Genomic DNA, 19605 nt, shown 5'->3' on the forward strand with positions numbered 1-19605 from the left:
TGATTGAAAATGATGCAAGAAGCAAAGATAACAGTTGTGTTAGTCAGTGGCTTGAAAGCGAGTATACTTGTGTTTCTCCTGTCTGGAACTTGAGCATCTGTCTGTGTCGAGTTCAAGTGAATTAAAGTAGGATTCTAGCGAGCACCTTGTTTATCGTACTTCTACTGTGTTGCAGTAGTGCTTCTCTAGACAATCAGCAGACGCCTGACTAGATTCAGCCAACTTTAATTTTCTTTTTTATTCACTTTAAAATATCAACAATTTGGACCCACAACACAATTTTAAAGCAGGATGAACTGAAGAAACTTTGGCCATTCGCCTCACAAACATAACAAAGAAAACCATTTAAGCAAGAACTAATGGATTATTTTGGGTGTGCATTCAATAGTAGAATCCACAAAGTAACCATTTTAACATATGTTTCATATAACATTGATCTACAATTAATCAACAATTAACATTATTACATAAAGATCACAAATGTAAGAGTATGGGGGATAATTGTTGTTCATTATAAACTTTTCGGGGCAATCTTCACCAGTTTTTGATGGAAATTCAGTAGTATATTTAAGGCAAACTAAGATATAACACGTCCACATTCCTTTATGACTTCATCTTGAGTACCAAATATTCTGACCTTGCTCTCCATTTGGGTGACCGCGGTCACATAAGCAGCATTTCTGCACAATTTCTCAGGAAAAAAAATCAATAGTGTAGGGAATCAATGCATAAAGCACCACTCACACAGAGGTCACTTTCAAACCAAGCAGTTTCTGATGGTCAACACAGCAAATTTGTGTAACCAACTTGAATCTGATGTGAAGTCTGCATGGGGAAACGTGTGTGGGTTTTGAATGTGAAGTCTTGCGGAGCAACGGTAAATGTGAGCGCACTTAGAGAAGGGGTAAATTATGGAGCCTCATGTTTATGTTGTCAACTAATCCCTTAAAGGTCCCGTTCTTCGTGATCCCATGTTTCAAACTTTAGTTAGTGTGTAATGTTGTTGTTAGAGTATAAATAATATCTGTAAAATTATAAAGCTCAAAGTTCAATGGCAAGCGAGATATTTTATTTAACAGAAGTCGCCTACAGTGAACGGCCGGTTTGGACTACATCCCTCTACTTCCTGCTTTAATGACGTCAGTAGAACAGTTTTTTGACTAACCTCCGCCCACAGGAATACACAAAAAAAGGGGGGGTGGTCTTGTTGCGTTCCGACGGAGAAGAGTAAGAGTTGCGTTTGTAGAGTGTGTTTTGTCGCCATGTCGTCGAGACGCTGTTATTTTCATCCCGGAGTCCAATCACCTTTGTTTGGCCTTCCCAGGAACGCTGTACTTAGAGATCAATGGTTACAATTTATGCGCATGCGCATGCATCTCCACGTTATGGTAAGAGGCGTGACCTTTCCGGGCAACGTGCGCTAAGCTGCTGTCGAATCACAGCACAGGAACCGTTGGCACAATCAGAACTCGTTACGTATTTCTGAAGGAGGGACTTCATAGAACAAGGAAGTCATCAGCCCGTTCTTAGGACAGTGAAAACAGCGGTATACAGATAAGTAAATTGTGTGAAAAATACTGTGTTTTTTTAAACGCGAAACATGAACACATGTTATATTGCGCACTGTAAACACAATCAAAGCTTCAAAAACACACGAAAAATGGGACCTTTAAGTTCATTTGAATTAAAACTGTCTACACATCAATTAGAAATGAACGATATTTAAAGATTCAACAAATATTTGGGTTATCTATACAGATGCACTGGACTGTCTCCTCTCTTTAGAAACAGAGAAGAAGAAATGTATGAACAATGCATGAATTACCATTTTCTGTGACTTTCTCTTATTGATGATTTTTATGATTATTGTAGACTTAAGGCTGGGATACACTACACGTTTTTTTTTACAGATTTTTGCCCTCAAGAAGTCAGCGCTAGTTGCCCAAAGCCAGAGAAAGTCTGCAGATATTTGGCATCTTGATTTTTAAGCTTCAGGCTATTATTCGGTCCAGTCGGAGGATATCAGACATGTTTGATATTTTGAGCCATTTTCAGAACAAATTGGTTTCATTTGTCATGTACCTCATTTGCAATTTGAGTTGGTTGTGTTCGGAACAATTTGAAAGTCTGTGATCCTCAGTTGTTTAGTTTATGTAACCACTTACAAAGTTGTTTTACCAATTACAAAAAGCCTGATTTACGTGTAATGTATTCCAACCTTAAGGAAATATTGGGATAAAGTAGCAATTTTAACAATGTAAATGCAATTATTATTCTTGTATTAATTTGACCTTGTAATCGTGCTTACAATTGCTCAGAATGTTCTTTCTCAGAATCTTTGTTTATTTCCTTTAAAGGAATAGTTCACCAAAATTTTTTAATTATCCTATAATTTACTCACCCTCAATCCATCCTATATGACTTTCTTCTTTCAGCCAAACACAATCGGAGTTATATCAAATAACAACCTGGCTCTTCCCAGCTTTGTAATGGCATTGAATAGAGTCTGAATTTTTGAAGCTCCAAAAAGCGTATCCATCATCAAATTAATCCATCGAATCCAGTGGGTTAATAAAGGCCTTTTGAAGCTCAGCAATGGGTTTTTGTAAGAAAAATATCCATATTTAAAACTTTATAAACTATAATCACTGGCATCCGGCAATGGCCGTACGCGCATTCGAGTCGAGGTCAGGCGGAAGGGTGACCTCTGACCCGACGTAGGTTGTATTACATAGCATAAAGTTAGGCGAGAATTGACAAACGCGGAAGTGCAGAGGTTAGAGCAAAACAAAACGCTGGTCATGAATTAGAAGTCTAAAACAAGAAGTTTTAAAGAACATTTTCGGAGGATTTCGATATAATAGAAGAGGAGCACATCCTACAATACACGTCGGGTCAGAGGTCACGCTTCTACCAGAACTTAGCATGGGAAAACCCAGACAACTTTCGGCAAATTTAGATTTGCTCTGCAAGTAGTCTGCCAAAGAGCTCATTCAAGCCCATTTCTAATCCGTCGAAATCGCGGCACCAATCAGAAACGTTGGGGCGGGCTTTACACGATGACGATCGCTCTGATTGGTTTTAGGTCTATCCAATTGCGCCCAGAGGCATCTGAGCGATCTCCGTTGGTGAAGCCACCAACTTTTAAATGCATTATTATATTCAAATTGCAAACACATGAGGACAGTCTCCATGAAAGACCCACTGGCAGATGAACGTGCTACTACATTTCTCTCCGAAACGGTAGGAAATTAAATTAGATTTAATAGAGGATTTTAACTGTCACAAGATGATTGACAGGGCAGTTTACGTGACAGGATGCACGCGACAGATCCGTCCAATAATGATGACGAAGTAGTCTGTCCCAAAGCTTGTCTACTTTTTTGCTACACCAGAACTCAACTCTCTCGTGAACACCCGTACAGCCACTGCTGGAAGCCAGTGATTATAGTTTATAAAGTTTTAAATATGGACATTTTTCTTACAAAAAAACCATCGCTGCACTTCACAAGCCATTTATTAACCCACTGGAGTCATATGGGTTACTTTTATGATGGATGGATGGATGGATGGATGTGGTTTTAGGAGCTTCAAAATCTCTCTATTCAATGCCATTAAAAAGCTGGGAAGAGCAAGGATATTATTTGATATGATTCCGATTGTGTTCGGCTGAAAAAAGAAAGTCATATAGGATGGGTTGAGGGTGAGGGTATGAGCTCTCAGCCAGTGTAACATTCAGTTGGCAGTTGGTACTACACTCCATGTCTCAATGAATGAAGTAATGAAGGTATAGTTCACCCAAAAATGAATTCTGTCATCCTTACCCTCATTTCGTTTTAAACATTCCTTACTTTCCTCTGTGGAACATCTTTTTTTTTTTTTTTGTCCAAGCAATGGAAGTCAGTTGTAACTAAAAGGTTCTTCAAAACACCTTCTTTTCTGTTCCACAAAAGAAAGAAAGTCATACAGATTTGTATCGACATGAAAGTAAGTGTGGTGAACAATCCCTTTAAACTCTACCACTCTCACTGATTAGCCTCTCACAGAGTTGTTGTACGGGACGTGCAGGTTCCATTACGAAACAGCATGTCGGAGGCTAAGCACTCCTTTGGAAAGTCCTTTGGGCCACATGTGGTCTGACGCCGTAGGGCGACAGCGCAATAGTCCACCTGCTCGGCATCCAGCCCGTTCTCCAGCCAGCGGAAGCAGATGATACGCTGGAACGAGCGGCGGAAGTTGTCAGACACAAATCCGTAGAGAATGGGGTTGGCGCCGCTGTTAGCGTAGCTCAGAATGACAAATAGCTGAGTCACCATGGGGTCCGGCGGCTTGCAAAAAACACTGATCAGCTGCACGATGTAAAACGGCATCCAGCAGACCACGAAAACGGCGACCACCAGCAGCACCATGCGTGTGATCTTCTTTTCAGAGCGCCGGCGCTGCAGCCAGCCCGCTTTGAGGCCCACGGCTCGCATGCGCACCACGATCAAGCAGTAGCACATGCAAATGGCTGCTACTGGGACCAAAAAACCCAGTAGGAATGTGTAGACCACAAACGCTTCCGACCACAAGGCCTCAGGCCATAGAAAGTTGCAGTCCACTCCACCGTCCTGCGCCGGGACCGTGTCTGCAAATATAATGATTGGCAGAATCACAAGCAGCGAAAGTACCCACACGCAAAGGTTGACCACTTTTGCGACGGTCGGGCGACGGTAGCGAGCCGCTTTGATGGGGTGCACCACGGCGATGTAGCGGTCCACGCTCAGCACGGTCAGGCAGAAGATGCTCGTGAACATGTTGATGCCGTCCACGCTGAGAACCAAACGACACATGAGCGAGCCAAACGGCCAGTGGTGCACCGCGGCCGAGGTCGCCAGGAACGGGACGCTCAACATGAAGAGTTCGTCCGCGATGGCAAGATTGAGAATGTAGATGTTGGTGGCCGTCTTCATCTTGGCGTACTTGAGGATGACGTAGATGACCATGGCGTTCCCTGTGACACCGACACAGCACACCAGTGCATAGATGGAGGGAATGATGATCTTGCTAGCATCAGGTTCAGATTCATAATAGTCATAGTCACCAGTCGAGTTGAAAGGCAGACCGGTTGAGAGCATGAAGCTCTCGCTGCCATTGTATCCAGCAAGCTCAGCCATTTTATATTGTATTGTATTGTGTTTGATATGTTTGCCCAAATTGGGCCTCTCACAGTTTGTGATTTCCAGTCAATGTCTTAATGATGTTGTAAAGTCAGACATTCTCAAAATGTCACCAATAAAACAAATGGAATATCTCCATGAATTGTTTTTCTTTAACCTTCAAGTGTCCTTGAATATTTTTGTGTGCCAAACCAATAGTCAGGTCCTTATGTCGACCCAGCAGTCTCATCTCCAGCTTCTAATGGATTCAGCTTCAGAACTCAGAAGATACTACGCAGAAAAATTTAAATCTGAAGGCGAAATTGTTGCATCTGCAAAATTCTAAATAGGAGCATTCTTCTTCAAATCCCAAGCAAACCTGAGCTCATCTATGAGGGTGTGCAGGTGTTGAAGGGCACGGCTCACTGAGCATCTTTCAACTTCTCATTCTTGGCAGGGGAAAGGCATTCCAGCTCATTAAAAAGAAATTGAGTCTGTGAATCAAAGTATTACGATGTTACTCTCCACGTGCTATCGCCTCAAGAACAACCTCCCAGTGGAGAATTGATCCCCAGCATATTGTTGAATCAAAATGAGTTCATCTAGAGTTGAAGTTTTAGAGGTCTGTCACAGTTTGCTTTCTCCTGTTGATGTTTCTTGCTCCAGGCGTCATTAAGACCTATAAAAAAAAAAAAAACTTGTTAGTTAAAGGCACTGATGGCAATCCTAATGTTGATTATTTTTACACCATTTGCTAATAGTTTTTTTAACCATAAATCGAATAACATTTGGTGAGGTTTATGCTTAGAACTAAAATAATTATTTGCCAGATATTCACCAAAATTATTTGAAATGTAACACTTGATTTCAATGGTCCACTTTAGACATTCTGTTAGCAATGAGTAACTTTGCAACTACATGTCAACCAGCAGTCATTAGAGTATCAGTAGACTGTCTGATTAATATCTGCTACTGTCTACACTTTATTTTGAGACATTACTATAAGTTACTTTTCAACTACATGTAGTCTACTAAGCCAAACCCTAACCAAACAGTCTACTAATACTCTTATGAGAGTTAGCTGAGATGTAGTTGCAAAGTTACTCACAGTTAGTTGAATGCCTAAAGTGGACTATCGAAATAAAGTGCAATGAAATGTATAGTAAATAAATATTTTAGTAATTTATCTTATTTAAGGCATTTGAATGGAAATATATAATTCGGTTTTGAGATACCAGTTCATCCATGTCTGACTGTGTGTGTCTACATTTATTTGCTCTGGTTATAAAATGGATTCAGAGATTAGAAGTGAGATGTTCTTGTCATCCTTGTGATTGTGGATGCATGAGTATGTGTGAAGGTTCTCTCAGCCCTGTTCAATTACAAGACGTGAAGATGCCGAGACACCTTTGACATCAGTCTGTTTGCTCACAAAGAGCAAACATCCTGCGGTAGGACTCGGCCATGGTGGTGCCAACTAAATGAGAAAGTAATGAAAAGGAGAGGAGAGAAAACACAAACCCCTGCCCCTCCTCACAGCTCAAGCTGTGCAGCTCGTCGTGCCCCTGATCATCCACAAGGCAAATGCAGTGTCAAGCACAAATCTGGCAAGCTAATAATACGAATGGTTTGGAATACAAATGGCTTTGTAATGTATAAAAACAGCTAATGCTGAAGAAAACAACCGAAACTGCATGCGAGCAGAATTTTCAGCACAGATAAATAAAGCTCGTTTTCTCCCCTGCCATTCGGTTTTACAGTTTCAAACTGAGAGATAAAGATCCATTTTGAAAGATGGAACGTTTTGCTAAATCTGGATGATTCCAAGCGCCCAGTTCTGTTATTGCTTATAACAATCCATGCCATGGTGTGTTTTTATCCTAGGGGGCATTTTTCAGTCATTTTAAGCCATTTCTATGCCAAAATAGGTCTAAATTGCACTTGTATTTTTAGCCCGAACATTTTCTTTTTCTTTAGGAAAATAACCACCCAGGCTCACCCTCATTCTTTGCTTTCAATATTTTGCTGCTTTCAATATCTTAAAAAAAGAAAAGAAACTTTTCTTAGAAACTACACATACCGAACTGAATTGAATCAACATTGAACTGACTTGAGCTGAATAATGATTTGAGCTGAAATGAATTTTTCACTATTGATGAATTTTTCCTCCTGCTTATACAGTGAAGCTGCTTTGTATTGTAAGTGCTATTGTATATTAATAAATGTGACATGACTCAAATGTGTTTTTTAATTGAAAGGACTCCAAAGATACTATATAATACAATATACCAGATATAAGCACAAAAAAAAAAAAGATTCTGTGCTTTAATGATACATACTTAACCGTTATTTATCAAATGAAGGAGAAAGAGAAATTACATTATTTACAAACCATTTCAGAGCTCTATTGCCCGGTAAGTAGTGCATTACTGCGGTAATATCCATAAGGGCACCTACTGCTCATGCCAAAGCAAAAGCCTTTTCAAGAAGCAATGGACATTTCATGTCTGTCATGTGATGTGTTCTTTTGGTCATATAGTAAAGGCTTAAAGAAGCATGGGATGGAATAGAAATGAGGATGACACTAAAACAGTTGAAAAGGAAATTGTGATGGGGAAATGGACCTTGAGCAGATACAGATACACAAACAGTGAGAAGCAGCAGGAGCAGAGAACATGGTGAAATAAAAAAGAAGGATTGTGAAAGAGGAGCAGGTCACAGGTGGACCGTCTCACACATACAACCGAGTGTGAGTTAAGACATGCTGGAGGAGCTCATGATGAAAGATATGAGAGGAAGATCAAGGGAGTGGAAAAAGAGGGAAAGAGAATAAGTGAGAATGGGTTCACAGTGGAGAGGGAAACTCCATTATACTGTTCTCTGACATTTTACTCAAGCTACAGAGTCTCTCTCTCTCTCTCTCTCTCTCTCTCTCTGAGGTCACAGTAATGACTTGTAACACAGTAATGAAAAATCTAGTATAAAAGTGCAAAGTTCTTAGAAATATATATATATATATATATATATATATATTTTAACGGTTTTACCATTTTCACCAAGCTTTTTGATTTAATGTCAATTCAAGCGATGTATCCATCAGGCACAAAAAAGATTTGGCACAACCTAGCTTCACTTTTTTTCTGCAGCTTTGATTCATTTTTAAACACATCCTAAGTTATTATGAGCATAATTTACCATTTTTCTATACATTTTCAATTTTCAAAACTGTCCAAATATATTGAAGGTCTCTTTTTCTTGGTCTCTTTCAATAGCCTTTCGATTAAATCACAGCAATGGACCATGATTTGTTACTTTCTAATTCTAGTGTAGCATGCTTTGCATAGGACTTGAATGAATATTGAAATTAAGTGTCACTTTATTTGTTTTTTGCTTTTTTACTGAAGGGAAAGGCTTGTTAGTGTTCAATGCTGTTATATTTGGCATTTAAAAGAGTTTCTGTAATGTTTTTTTTGTAATGTTCTGTAAAAATTTTGCAGTAATCATTGTGCTGAAGAGTTTGACAGCATGAAGGTAAACTCTACATTGACTCTATAAGCAATGACTGTGTTAATGCCAGTGACAACAAGCAATATCTTTTTCATTAAAATACATGCTAAATTAGTTACACATAGCATGTGCTAAAGCCGTGAAACAGATTAGATTACCTGGTTCCAGGCCTACAACTCACAACTACAACTTTTGAGAAATCAATTTAAATATTTGTGTATATGTTATAAATTAAGTTCCTCTAACTCAATGCAGTTTGTTGGTTGAACACAATTTCTTTCGAAGTTGTCATGACTCAAAAAAAAATGATGTAACGAGTGTGCATATTAGAGGCGTTGTTTGAAAACCAATCATTAGTGCCTACTCAAATAAACACTTTAAAAGTGTAAAAATATCTGAGTTTGAAAAAAACTGCGCTGAAGATCAGCTAATGTTATTTTGCAAGCCAGTCTGTATAAAATTAGATTTCGCTGTGAATATAAAGTGAAAATTATATGGCAAGCAAAGCAAATTGGTTTCAAGGGTTGTTATTGCAATTAATATTTGTAAAGCCTAATTTACAAATGCATCCTATTTTTGTCACCCTCCCACAAATGCACCGTGTTTTGCAAGAATGTGACATTAGTTGAAACACTAATATGAACGTAATAAAGGGTCTGAATACAATTGAGAGTGCAAAACACAGGAGTCATTTTTAGACAAATGTGACATGATGCTTTTAGCACCTCTTACTGAACTCAAAGCATTTGGGTAAAACAAGAGCGAGTGGCTGTAGTATGTGAATAGGCTATATCACTCTTGGGGTGGTATATTGCCCTTTTCACAAGATGTAAAATAATTTGTGATGTCCCCGGAGTGTGTATGTGAAGTTTTAGCTCAAAATACCCCACAGATATTTTTATATAGCATGTTAAAATTGACACTTTTTGAGGGTGAGCAAAAACGCACTGTTTTGTGTCTGTTCCTTTAAATGCAAATGAGCTGCTGCTCCCGGCACAGAGGGCGGAGCCTCAACAGCTTGCACTCACAAAGACATGCACTGATAATTTCAAAAACTTTTAGCCTTTTATGTTCAAACCAGATTCAGATAATGATGGAGAGACTCAAGAAGAAGTGACAACATGTAGAAGCAACAGGACGTTTCTGAATGGTTAGTTGATGAGTTTATGTATGTGTAGTTATCTTTTAGTCATTGATTAGCATATTCTGTCTTGATAATCTATAAATCATGTTCAGGGGGCGGGGTTTATGTAAATTCTAGGGTTGGTGACATCACTAACCAGGGAGGAATGTCGTGTAGTCCCTACCGGCCGTTTGTTATAGTCCTTAAAAAGCGATTTCTTTAAAAGCAAATATCTCCCTTTGCTTTGAACTTTGAGCTTCGTAACTTTGCAGACGTTGTTTATGCTAAAGTTAAAAAAGTGAAATCATAATCAACCACCCCTTTAAAGTAGGCCTACATGTAAAAGGATGGTGATGTGTATTTTTCTGGTGTGTCTGTTTCATTGTAGGCTATACTAAAAGGGCCATAAACAAAGACAGTGCTTCAGACCTTTAGGATTGACTCCCGTTAATCCAACTCGCGTGTGTGTGTGTGTGTGTGTGTGTGTGTGTGTGTGTGTGTGTGCACGTGCGTGTGTGTTGGTCTTGAAATGCCCTATAAAATCTATAGATTTTCTGAAGGACTGTTTTATTTTTCCCTGTTAAAGGTCTGCGTCTTTTCTTCTCTGAGGTCTTGTGTTGTGATGTTAAGCTATTACTTTTTGTCGTTTGAAATTTGAATGCAATTTCCACACTCTCCTAATTATTATTACCATAATGGAACAATTGTTGGGCAATTTGTGGCGCACATTGCTAAAGTGAGTGAGTGAGTGAGTGAGTGTGGAAAAGAGGGACAAAAGGAGAGCATTGGCTGTCACGTGTTATTGTGTTGCTTATTTGCACCATTTGATCATAGAATCAGTCTGAAAACGCGAGCTGCATCGAGGAATATTAAAAGCCCATCTCTGTGTTTGTACCCCTGTCACGTCTGTTTCACTCATGCAAACACAGCACTCAACTCTTGTACTGTCTTTTGGAGGGAGTGTATTTTATTTAGTTAGTGTACAGTCACAAGAGAGAATGAAAGTGATCGATGAAACCACATTCTGATGTGTGCATTTAAAACGTTTGTTAAGTAAACTCACAGTCTCCACCTTGTGGCAACATCAGGAGGACTTTAGTCTATACTCAAAGGTCATTCAAAACAAGTAAATTGCTGTGTGTACATTGCTGTTTACCGACATAACGTGAAATATATTGTTTTTAATAATGTAGGGTCAGTGAAGATCAGGATACTTGTTACTTCGCTGAGCACTGAACTACTGTATATGTGATTTAAAATCTGTTAGTTGCTGGTTGACATTGTACATTGATACACACACACACACACACACACACACACACACACACACACACACACACACACACACATACAGACGTTCAAAAGTTTGGGATCTGTAAGATTTTCAATGTTTTTAAAATAAGTCTCTTCTGCTCACCAATGCTGCATTTATTTGATAAAATAATAATAATAATAATAATAATAATGTCAGATATTACGACAATTAAAAATAACTGTTTTAAAATGTAATTTATTCCTGTGAATTGTTCCTATTTTCAGCATCAATACTTCGGTGTCACATGACCCTTCAGAAATCATATGCTGATTTGATGCTCAAAAAACATTAATTATTATTATCAATCTTTAAAACAGTTGTGTACAATTAGTTTTTCAGGATTATTTGATGAATAGAATTTTTTTTTAAAATATAATCTTTTGTAACATTATAAATGTCTTTACTGTAACTTTTGATCAATTTAATGCTTCCTTGCTGAATAAAAGTATTGACCCCCCAAAAAAATTATAAAAAAATTTACTGACCCCAAACTTTTGAACAGTGTATAATGTTACAAAAGCTTTCTATTTTACGATAAGTACTGTTCTTTTGAACTTTCTATTCATCAATTTTTTTACAAAACTGTTTTCAACATTGATAATAATCAGAAATGTTTCTTGAGCATCAAATCAGCATATTTTAATGATGTGACACTGAAGACTGGAGTAATGATGCTGAAAATTCAGCTTTTACATCATCATGAATAAATTACATTTTAAAATATATTAAAATAGAACATTTTAATTTTAATAATATTTCACAATATTACTGTTTTTTTATGTGAGCATAAGAGACTTCTTTAAAAACATTAAAAATGTATATATATATATAGCTTATGTTTATATATTTTATATTATATATATATATATATTAAATGTAATCATATAAATGATTATTGTTAAATTTAGTTTTATCATGTATATATGACCATTGTAAATGTAACCTCACAACAATAAAAATAATAATATTTGTATTTACAATAGATAGATAGATAGATAGATAGATATTTGAGAATATATATATTATTAGTGAGCATGATTTATCATTTTACAATCCTATTTTCAATTCTATTTATCTTTAAACAATAGCCTATACTTGGTCTCATATGTAGGCCTACAAAAATCATTACTACGGATAGAAATATTTGTCCAAAAGACATTATGACTTGTCCTTCCTGCAAGCTCTGGATAGTGTATGCACGTTTAATCAGGTTGTTGTCCTTGGAACAGACGATTAATGTGATTCATGGAGACACCAGATCAGGAACTTCACTGCTTTGTTTTACTGCTTGTATTAAAACGTCTGATTTGATCTGTGTGGTGAGATGTTACAGACACGATAGATTTCCATTTTCACCTTATCGGTCCTTGCCTGTCTGTTTTAAAAGATCTGTTCTAGCGTAACAGCAGAAGAGGTCGATGTGAGCCAGTAGTTTGTACAGTTATTCAGTCTAATGAGACTTGCAGTTAATCAGACCTCCTGTGGTTCATTCATTGGACACACACATTTCTACTTTCATGCTTCCTTTAAGCAGCAGCAGCAGATATTCATTTTTCAGCTTTCAAGTACACACTAACAATTATATGCACCAATTATATTGCAAACTTGTTCCTAACTGCGCAAAATGAGCTCAAATTAAGTTTGAGCATGCCGAAATCACTCAACATTAATATTTTAAATGAACTACTGATTAACCACTTAAATTAACATAAGAACTCATTTGAAAATTTAATTTAAATTTAAATATACTGATTTATGGTTGAATTTACAAACACAAATAGCTTTGGGAATATTCAAACTTTGAAAGAGTCTTCATATTTAAAGTGAGATGATATATATAACACGTTTCAATCTCCTTTAAAGTCTTCCAGACAAGTATTTACATAAGAGGTCAGTAATTTCACTGCAGCTGGAGCATCTGATCAGGCTTTTAACACATTATTACTGCTAATACACTCTTAAAATGAAAGGTTCCAAAAGACGGTTTTTGCAGTGAAGTCATCAAAGAACTGAATTTGGTTCCCCAAAGAACCTCTCAGTAAACCGTCCTTAAAAGAACCCATTTTTCTTAGTGTGAAGAACATCTAAAGAATCAAAGGACTGATGAAAAGGTTCCATGGGATATTAAAGGTTCTTTTTGGAACCATCAATGCCAGTAAAGAACCATTCTTTTTAAGAGTGTAGATGAGAGTGACGCCGTCCACTTTAGCAGATCTTGGTGACTCACAGCCACGGCTGTGCAAAGGGGTTTGACGGAAATGATGACTTCAAATAAAATCGTAGGACCGTATAAGCAGATTAAAATAATCTTGAATAATATCTTTCTCTTCTTCACAATGACAAAATGTCAGAAACAGTTCCCCGCATAACTGTCAAAACATGCGAGAGACAGTCAGTTTACAAGTGAATCAGTGTAATAATGGACACTTTAATAATAATAATGCAAAATGATATCCAGTAAATGAGTTCAGAGAAACATTTCTGGTCCCATTTGGTATTAAAGATGAAGACAATAAAGGTTGAGAAACATGGAAATAAACATATATATACATAGTGTTTTTAGAAAATATATATTGTGTTTCCAGGTGTATATGCACCTGTTTCTGATGCTTATAAAGGAAACTGCTTGCTCTCTCTACACATACTGTAGTTACAGGTCTAAAACATTGTGTCCTCTTGTCCATTGTGTTCTCAGATCAATCCATAGACATAAAATCAGCATCGTTCATAAGTGTTTTTTTCCCTCACATGTAAGTTGTTGAAGGATAAAATCAATACTATACAGTTGCTTTCCTGTAGTGTTGGCGCTTGCAACGTCAAGGTCATGGGTTCGATTCCCAGGGAAAGCAAGAATTGATAAGAAAATAAATGTGTGAACCTTGAAGTGCAGTGCAAGTCGCTTTGGATAAAAGCATCCGCCAAAATGCATAAATGTAAATACTAAATTGTGTAAATCATGGATCGTTAACTCGGCAATAACTCAATCTTCATTTCTGTTTAAAATAGCTCATAATGTGTAGAGTTTAGTATAGAGATACTGTAGTTTTCTTTACCTGTTGTGATCGCGATGAGAAGAGTTGTGTTGGTCAGCTGCTGATATGTCAGTCTGTTTGTGCAGGTTGCTCAGTATCGTCCTCATGATAAAGCTGAGCATCTTCTCGTCTCCAGCTCTTTCATCCGTCCAACCCTTTATTGCCTTTCTGTCTCACTCATTCTGTCTCTAATTCTCTCCGTCTCCTTCTGTCTCTCTCTCTCCCCCTCGTTCATGCGATGCCATCACAGATTCTCCTTGATTCCAGTGGTTGTGCTCTCATATGTGCACTCTCTCTCTCTCTCTCTCTCTCTCTCCGTCTGTGTGTTCTCTCTCGCTCTCTCTCCATCCTCCCTCTAATCTTTCTGTCTCATTACATACACATTTATTCTATTTTCGGGACAAACACAGCAAACTCTCCTTTCTTTTTGCTCTATCTGATCTGTATTGATCGTCTACCTTCACCTGAAACCTATTGTGCCAAGGTGCATTGAAACCCATTTATTTGAAAGCTTCAAACTATCCTTTCATGAATGATTGTTAGGTGTTCTTTTGGTTGTCTTCAGGATGTAAGAAAATGGATAAAGATAATGGCAGTGGGCGGCTGTGGACAGTTGGATATTAAACTGTGAAAATTGTGTTTTTTCTGTCAAAATTATATTCTTAGGTGCCAGTTTTTCTTGTCAAATTTTTTTTTTTAATTTGCAAGTTTTCTCTTATGGTAACAAACACAAAAAAGTGGGCATATGACAACGAAACAAAGAGACCATTTGTGCATCATATATGCAAGTGAGAACCAATGCTCAGTGATGGAATATTTTCAGTGAATCATATCTTATTTTATATATTTTGACTAAGAAAATAATTGAAATAAAGCTGTATCTACTTTTTTTCTTTTTCCTTTTTGGAATTTGACAGGTCGGGTTGCTTCGTTTGCTTTGATTCATAATGTTCATAAATCATTAAACTGAATTTTAATTAAATCATGGAGGTTATTCCATTTTTGTTTATGAAGCACAAAGTGCTTCAACGATCTTTTTGTCCACATTTATAGCACTGATGTTTTTGCATGCATTGCTTCGTGTCGTGTGTCAATTCAAGGTCTGAATTTACAGAAGAAGAAAAAACTCAAGCCTTTTAGATCCATTTAATGCTATGTGATGTTGCATTAATAATGAATGGCTGATATAAAGCACTGGTTTAATGGGGTATATTGTCATAACTAATGAAATGATGTTTTTCATCATTTATTCATAAAATCATTCTTGGCATATTTGTACATGTTTTTCTTGACACACGTTAATGTCTTAGAGGCTCTCCCTCAGGCTTATAGCATTATCAGAGCTGCGCTCAGAGAACACGAAGCATGTTTGGACTTACTGAAATAATAAAAGCAAATACATTAGATTATGCTCAGCGGTAACCTTTCAGAATTCCTAGAAAATGTGTAGGATTTATGATTGTGCCTAGATACTTTAACCAAAGCTGCATTAGACCAGTAGACACACAGAGTGGTACAAATACAAATACTAATTCAGGAGATTTTCTCAGATGAATTTTCATGTTGTGCCGTTGAAGATTATATTTTTTAAGCACTGTGTTTAACATCAGTCTGCTCTTGTGCAGTTTGTATGAATCAATCCCCTTCAATCGAATGAATCTGTTATAGGCTATAATTGAAAAATGCCATTTCACTACAAGAATTCTGTCTTTCTCATGATGCCAATACTCTTGTGGCTGATTGGATTTTGTTACCAATTTCAGATAAACCCTTGTCATAAATTCAGTATTCTATTCATCATATAACTTAGTAAACAAACAAAAAAAATTGTATCATACTGGAAATGCCATGACCAAATAAATAAAATGCGTGTCTGCGGAAAACGTGAGAGAGGATTGGTATTGCTTTACATTCAGTATGTATAGTGACAAAAAAAATGGACAAACCTAACTGTTGGTTTAAAAAATTTAACCTACAGTTTGGTTTGTCCATATTTGACCCACACATAGGCCCTCATAAAACCCAGACAACTTCCGGCAAATTTAGATTTGCTCTGAAAGTAGTCTGGCAAAGAGCTCATTCAAGCCCATTTCTAATCCGGCGAAATCGTGGCACCAATCAGAAACGTTGAGGCGGGCTTTACACAATGGCGATCGCTCTGATTGGTTTTAGGTCTATCCAATTGTGTCCAGAGGCATTTGAGCGACGTCCGTTGGTGACGCCCCTTTGGAAATGAGTTATTATTTAAGCTTTGCCAGACCATAACTCAGTTACTACTGAGAATGGTCTGGTTTTAACCAGGCCCTCAGTGAGATTGTGTAGAAAGAGACCACTGCCTCTTTAAACTGTCACCACTAAGTCTTTTACAGTAAGTGAAAAGAAGCCTATGATACTTACATTAGTACATGATATAATGATACCAGTCTTTTTGAAGTACAGTTCAAGTCCGTACACGTATTCTGTTTGACTAACAGAAAAATATCATATCATTATTATTAACAAGTAGCCTACTAATTTTTATTAGCAAAAAAAAAAAAAAAAATACAATATATATATATATATATGTTTTTTTTTTTGTTTTTTTTTAGATCAGACAGTTACATTCACTGGCCCCGTCTAAATAGCCTAAATAGCCTATATAATGTTATGGCTTTCATTGGCCGCTTTTCCATTACAGATTTGCGTAAAACTTTTGCGAATTTTTCTAAATGTCGATAAAAAACTATTGTGAAATGACAGCGTTTCCATTAACCGATGTTATGCAACTAAAACGTATTTTTTTCCTCTAGCGATAAGTCATTAAAAAAAATCATGGCAACGGAGTTTGGTTTAGCCTACGTAAATATCATTATTTTAAAATTGATGAGATGTAGGCGTGTTATCTAAGCATTATGAGGTGTTTCTGGGTGTTTCATCTGTTTGATAAGGTAAATTGTGACATTTCTTTGAATCCAGTATTCCCGTAATACATTTGTCTTATATGAGTTTAATAAAGAACTCTATCTCGTCTTCTGTCCAAACATACCGAGTCATCTTTAAAGAATGATCGACATTCACGTACGCCAGGTGACCTGTAAATGTGAAAAAAAAAAAAAACTGTTTCCATTGCAGTTTTGTGAAATATTCCTTTTTCGAATTGCCTGAAAAACCACCTCATATGAGCGTAAACTTTTTTGGATACATGGGAGTTTTTGCAAAATTTACGTGTTTCTATTGGTCGTATTTCAATTCGCAGTTTCAATTTGCGCAATTTGAACGGTTATGGAAACGCGGCTATTTTTTTTTTAGCTATGTTAACCTTCCCATACCAACATTAAAAAAAATTCTTGATTCCAATTTACGATCACAGCAAAAAAACAATAACCTAACTAATATAAAGTTCAAGTAAATGGTCAATAAGAACAAATAAATAAGTGACAAGCACAAATAAATACAAGAGAACAAAGAGACAAAAATCAACAAACAGTACTTTCCAGTGCATGCTTGTGGAAACTGTATGACTGTATGAATTAAATATACACAGATACTTATTAAAGCTACAGAAGTAAAGAGCAGTGAGTGATTGTCTCTTTTGTTGTTGTTGTTTGATTAACATCATAAACATAGGAAACAGAAGGTAAAAGAATGAGGCTGCTGTCACTTTAAGACATAAATGCACGGATCTGTTATATTGCCAGATTCTTAAATGTTTACGTTCCTTAAGACATGGACAAGTTTATGTCACTTAAGACATAACCATCTGTGTTTACGTGGATACTCGTCAAGATGGGAATTTTTATATAATTTTGTGTGTGTGTTTGCTCAAGAAGAACAGCGTCTTACGCTTGAATGGCTGAAAATCACTTGAATGTTTAAACTGAAAAGACTCAAAAACACATGAAAATGATCAACTTTCTTGAGGAAGCAGGATGGCCGATCCATCAGATAAGCAATTCTAGTTTTGGGAGGGCTGAGACAACAGACAAAAAAGGGCCTAGAACGGCCCCTGGTTGAGCGCATATGTGTTTTATGTGCATTTTTACTATCTTGGCTTTTCATCCAACGTTTAAGCTATTTTTCCCCTTCACTAAATAATAATAATAATTAAGTCTTTATGTGGTAGTAATGAGTATAACAGTCAAAACCAGTTCCTGAAATGTGTGCTGCAGAATTGCAATGTGCGGTTGTGGATCACAGTGGAGAAGGAGAAGCATATCATAAATGTGACAAAACTTAAAACATTTTTCTTTTTTACTTCATGATTCTCTGGATTGATTCTGATTAGTCAACGGGAACATATCTATGCTATTATTTAATATAAAACCTGATGGAAAGCCACCCTCTCTGTATGTCCTATAGGGAAGAAAAGGCATTCATTCCCAGTGTGTTAGTTCATTGTATTCATACAACACATTGCAATGGATTTCATCAGATAAATGCAACATTTTTGAAGTCTAGAAAGCAACCATAAATGATTGCCTTGGCAATGTGGCACGTTTTCTGCACCACTGAGGATTTTGTATCAGTTAATGGAGTGTAACTGCAGTCAGGTGCAGAAAATTATGGTTTTTAACAGGCGTGCAGATGTCCTTTAATACTGAGTGCAAAGGAATTGATGGTATGGTGTATTTTTAGCTGAATATGTCCATGTAGTTGAACCATAAGTGCACTGATGCGCTAGCATTCATACCTGCATCAATACGTAAAGCAGTCACGCTTCAAATTGATCTTGACCCTGTCATTGTGTCATGCTTGTGTGAGTTGTGTCAGTGTGTGAGCTGTTCAATACTGAATAGAAGTATGCATTCCAATAATTCATGCTTTCAGTACACTCAGGTAAGACGTTCCTGCCTTATAAAAGTATGAAGAAATGCTCGGTACATGCACAAAACATCTCCTCACCTTTATCTGAAGAACAGAACCTTTTAAATGTGCTGACATCAAGGTTATACAACAATTAGCGTGTCTAAGTATGTTTACGCATGATGCCTCATGAATGCAAACTTTTAAAAATATCCAGTTCTTGGGTCATTTTGATTCATTCCATACAGTTGTTAACAGCTGGCGTGTTTTTTCCGATGTGCAAAATTACGCTTTGGAATGAAGTAACATAAAAGTCTAACAAAAAATAAAAATACCATGCATGGCAAGACATAAATTAATTTTCATTTAATTTTCAGGTAACGGTAACATGTTCATAGGAGGTGTTATGATAACATATGGTCATTCCATGATAACAACACAAGATCATATGATCACCATAATATGATATGGCTTATGAAAACCAAGAAAAGTACCATTATAAAATGTAATTGTGTCTTGCTAATGTTATTTAGTTCACAATTAATTTCTCTTCACAATTTTCCTGCTTAAGATAATCAACCAAAAATAAATATTGGGGCATGTGTACAGCAAAATACAAGCTCACCTTTAGTTCACTAATAACCTGAAGGCATATGTCAACACCATTTATCAATCAGTCCATGTACTCAGTCTAGTCTCAGCCTCAGA

At 36.8% G+C, this 19605-nt stretch overlaps 1 protein-coding gene across 1 annotated transcript; it reads right to left on the reverse strand.

Annotated features, from left to right (window-relative positions):
* Positions 1-4040: 4040 nt before the first annotated feature.
* Positions 4041-5156, reverse strand: sstr1b (somatostatin receptor 1b; the record flags this gene model as incomplete). The annotated part of the gene is made up of 1 exon (XM_081391538.1): positions 4041-5156. The coding sequence occupies one exon, from the start codon at positions 5154-5156 to the stop codon at positions 4041-4043; it is 1116 nt and encodes a 371-aa protein (XP_081247664.1).
* Positions 5157-19605: the final 14449 nt, after the last annotated feature.

Source organism: Scardinius erythrophthalmus (assembly GCF_964197995.2).
Source record: "Scardinius erythrophthalmus genome assembly, chromosome: 2".
Taxonomy (NCBI): Eukaryota; Metazoa; Chordata; class Actinopteri; order Cypriniformes; family Leuciscidae; genus Scardinius; species Scardinius erythrophthalmus.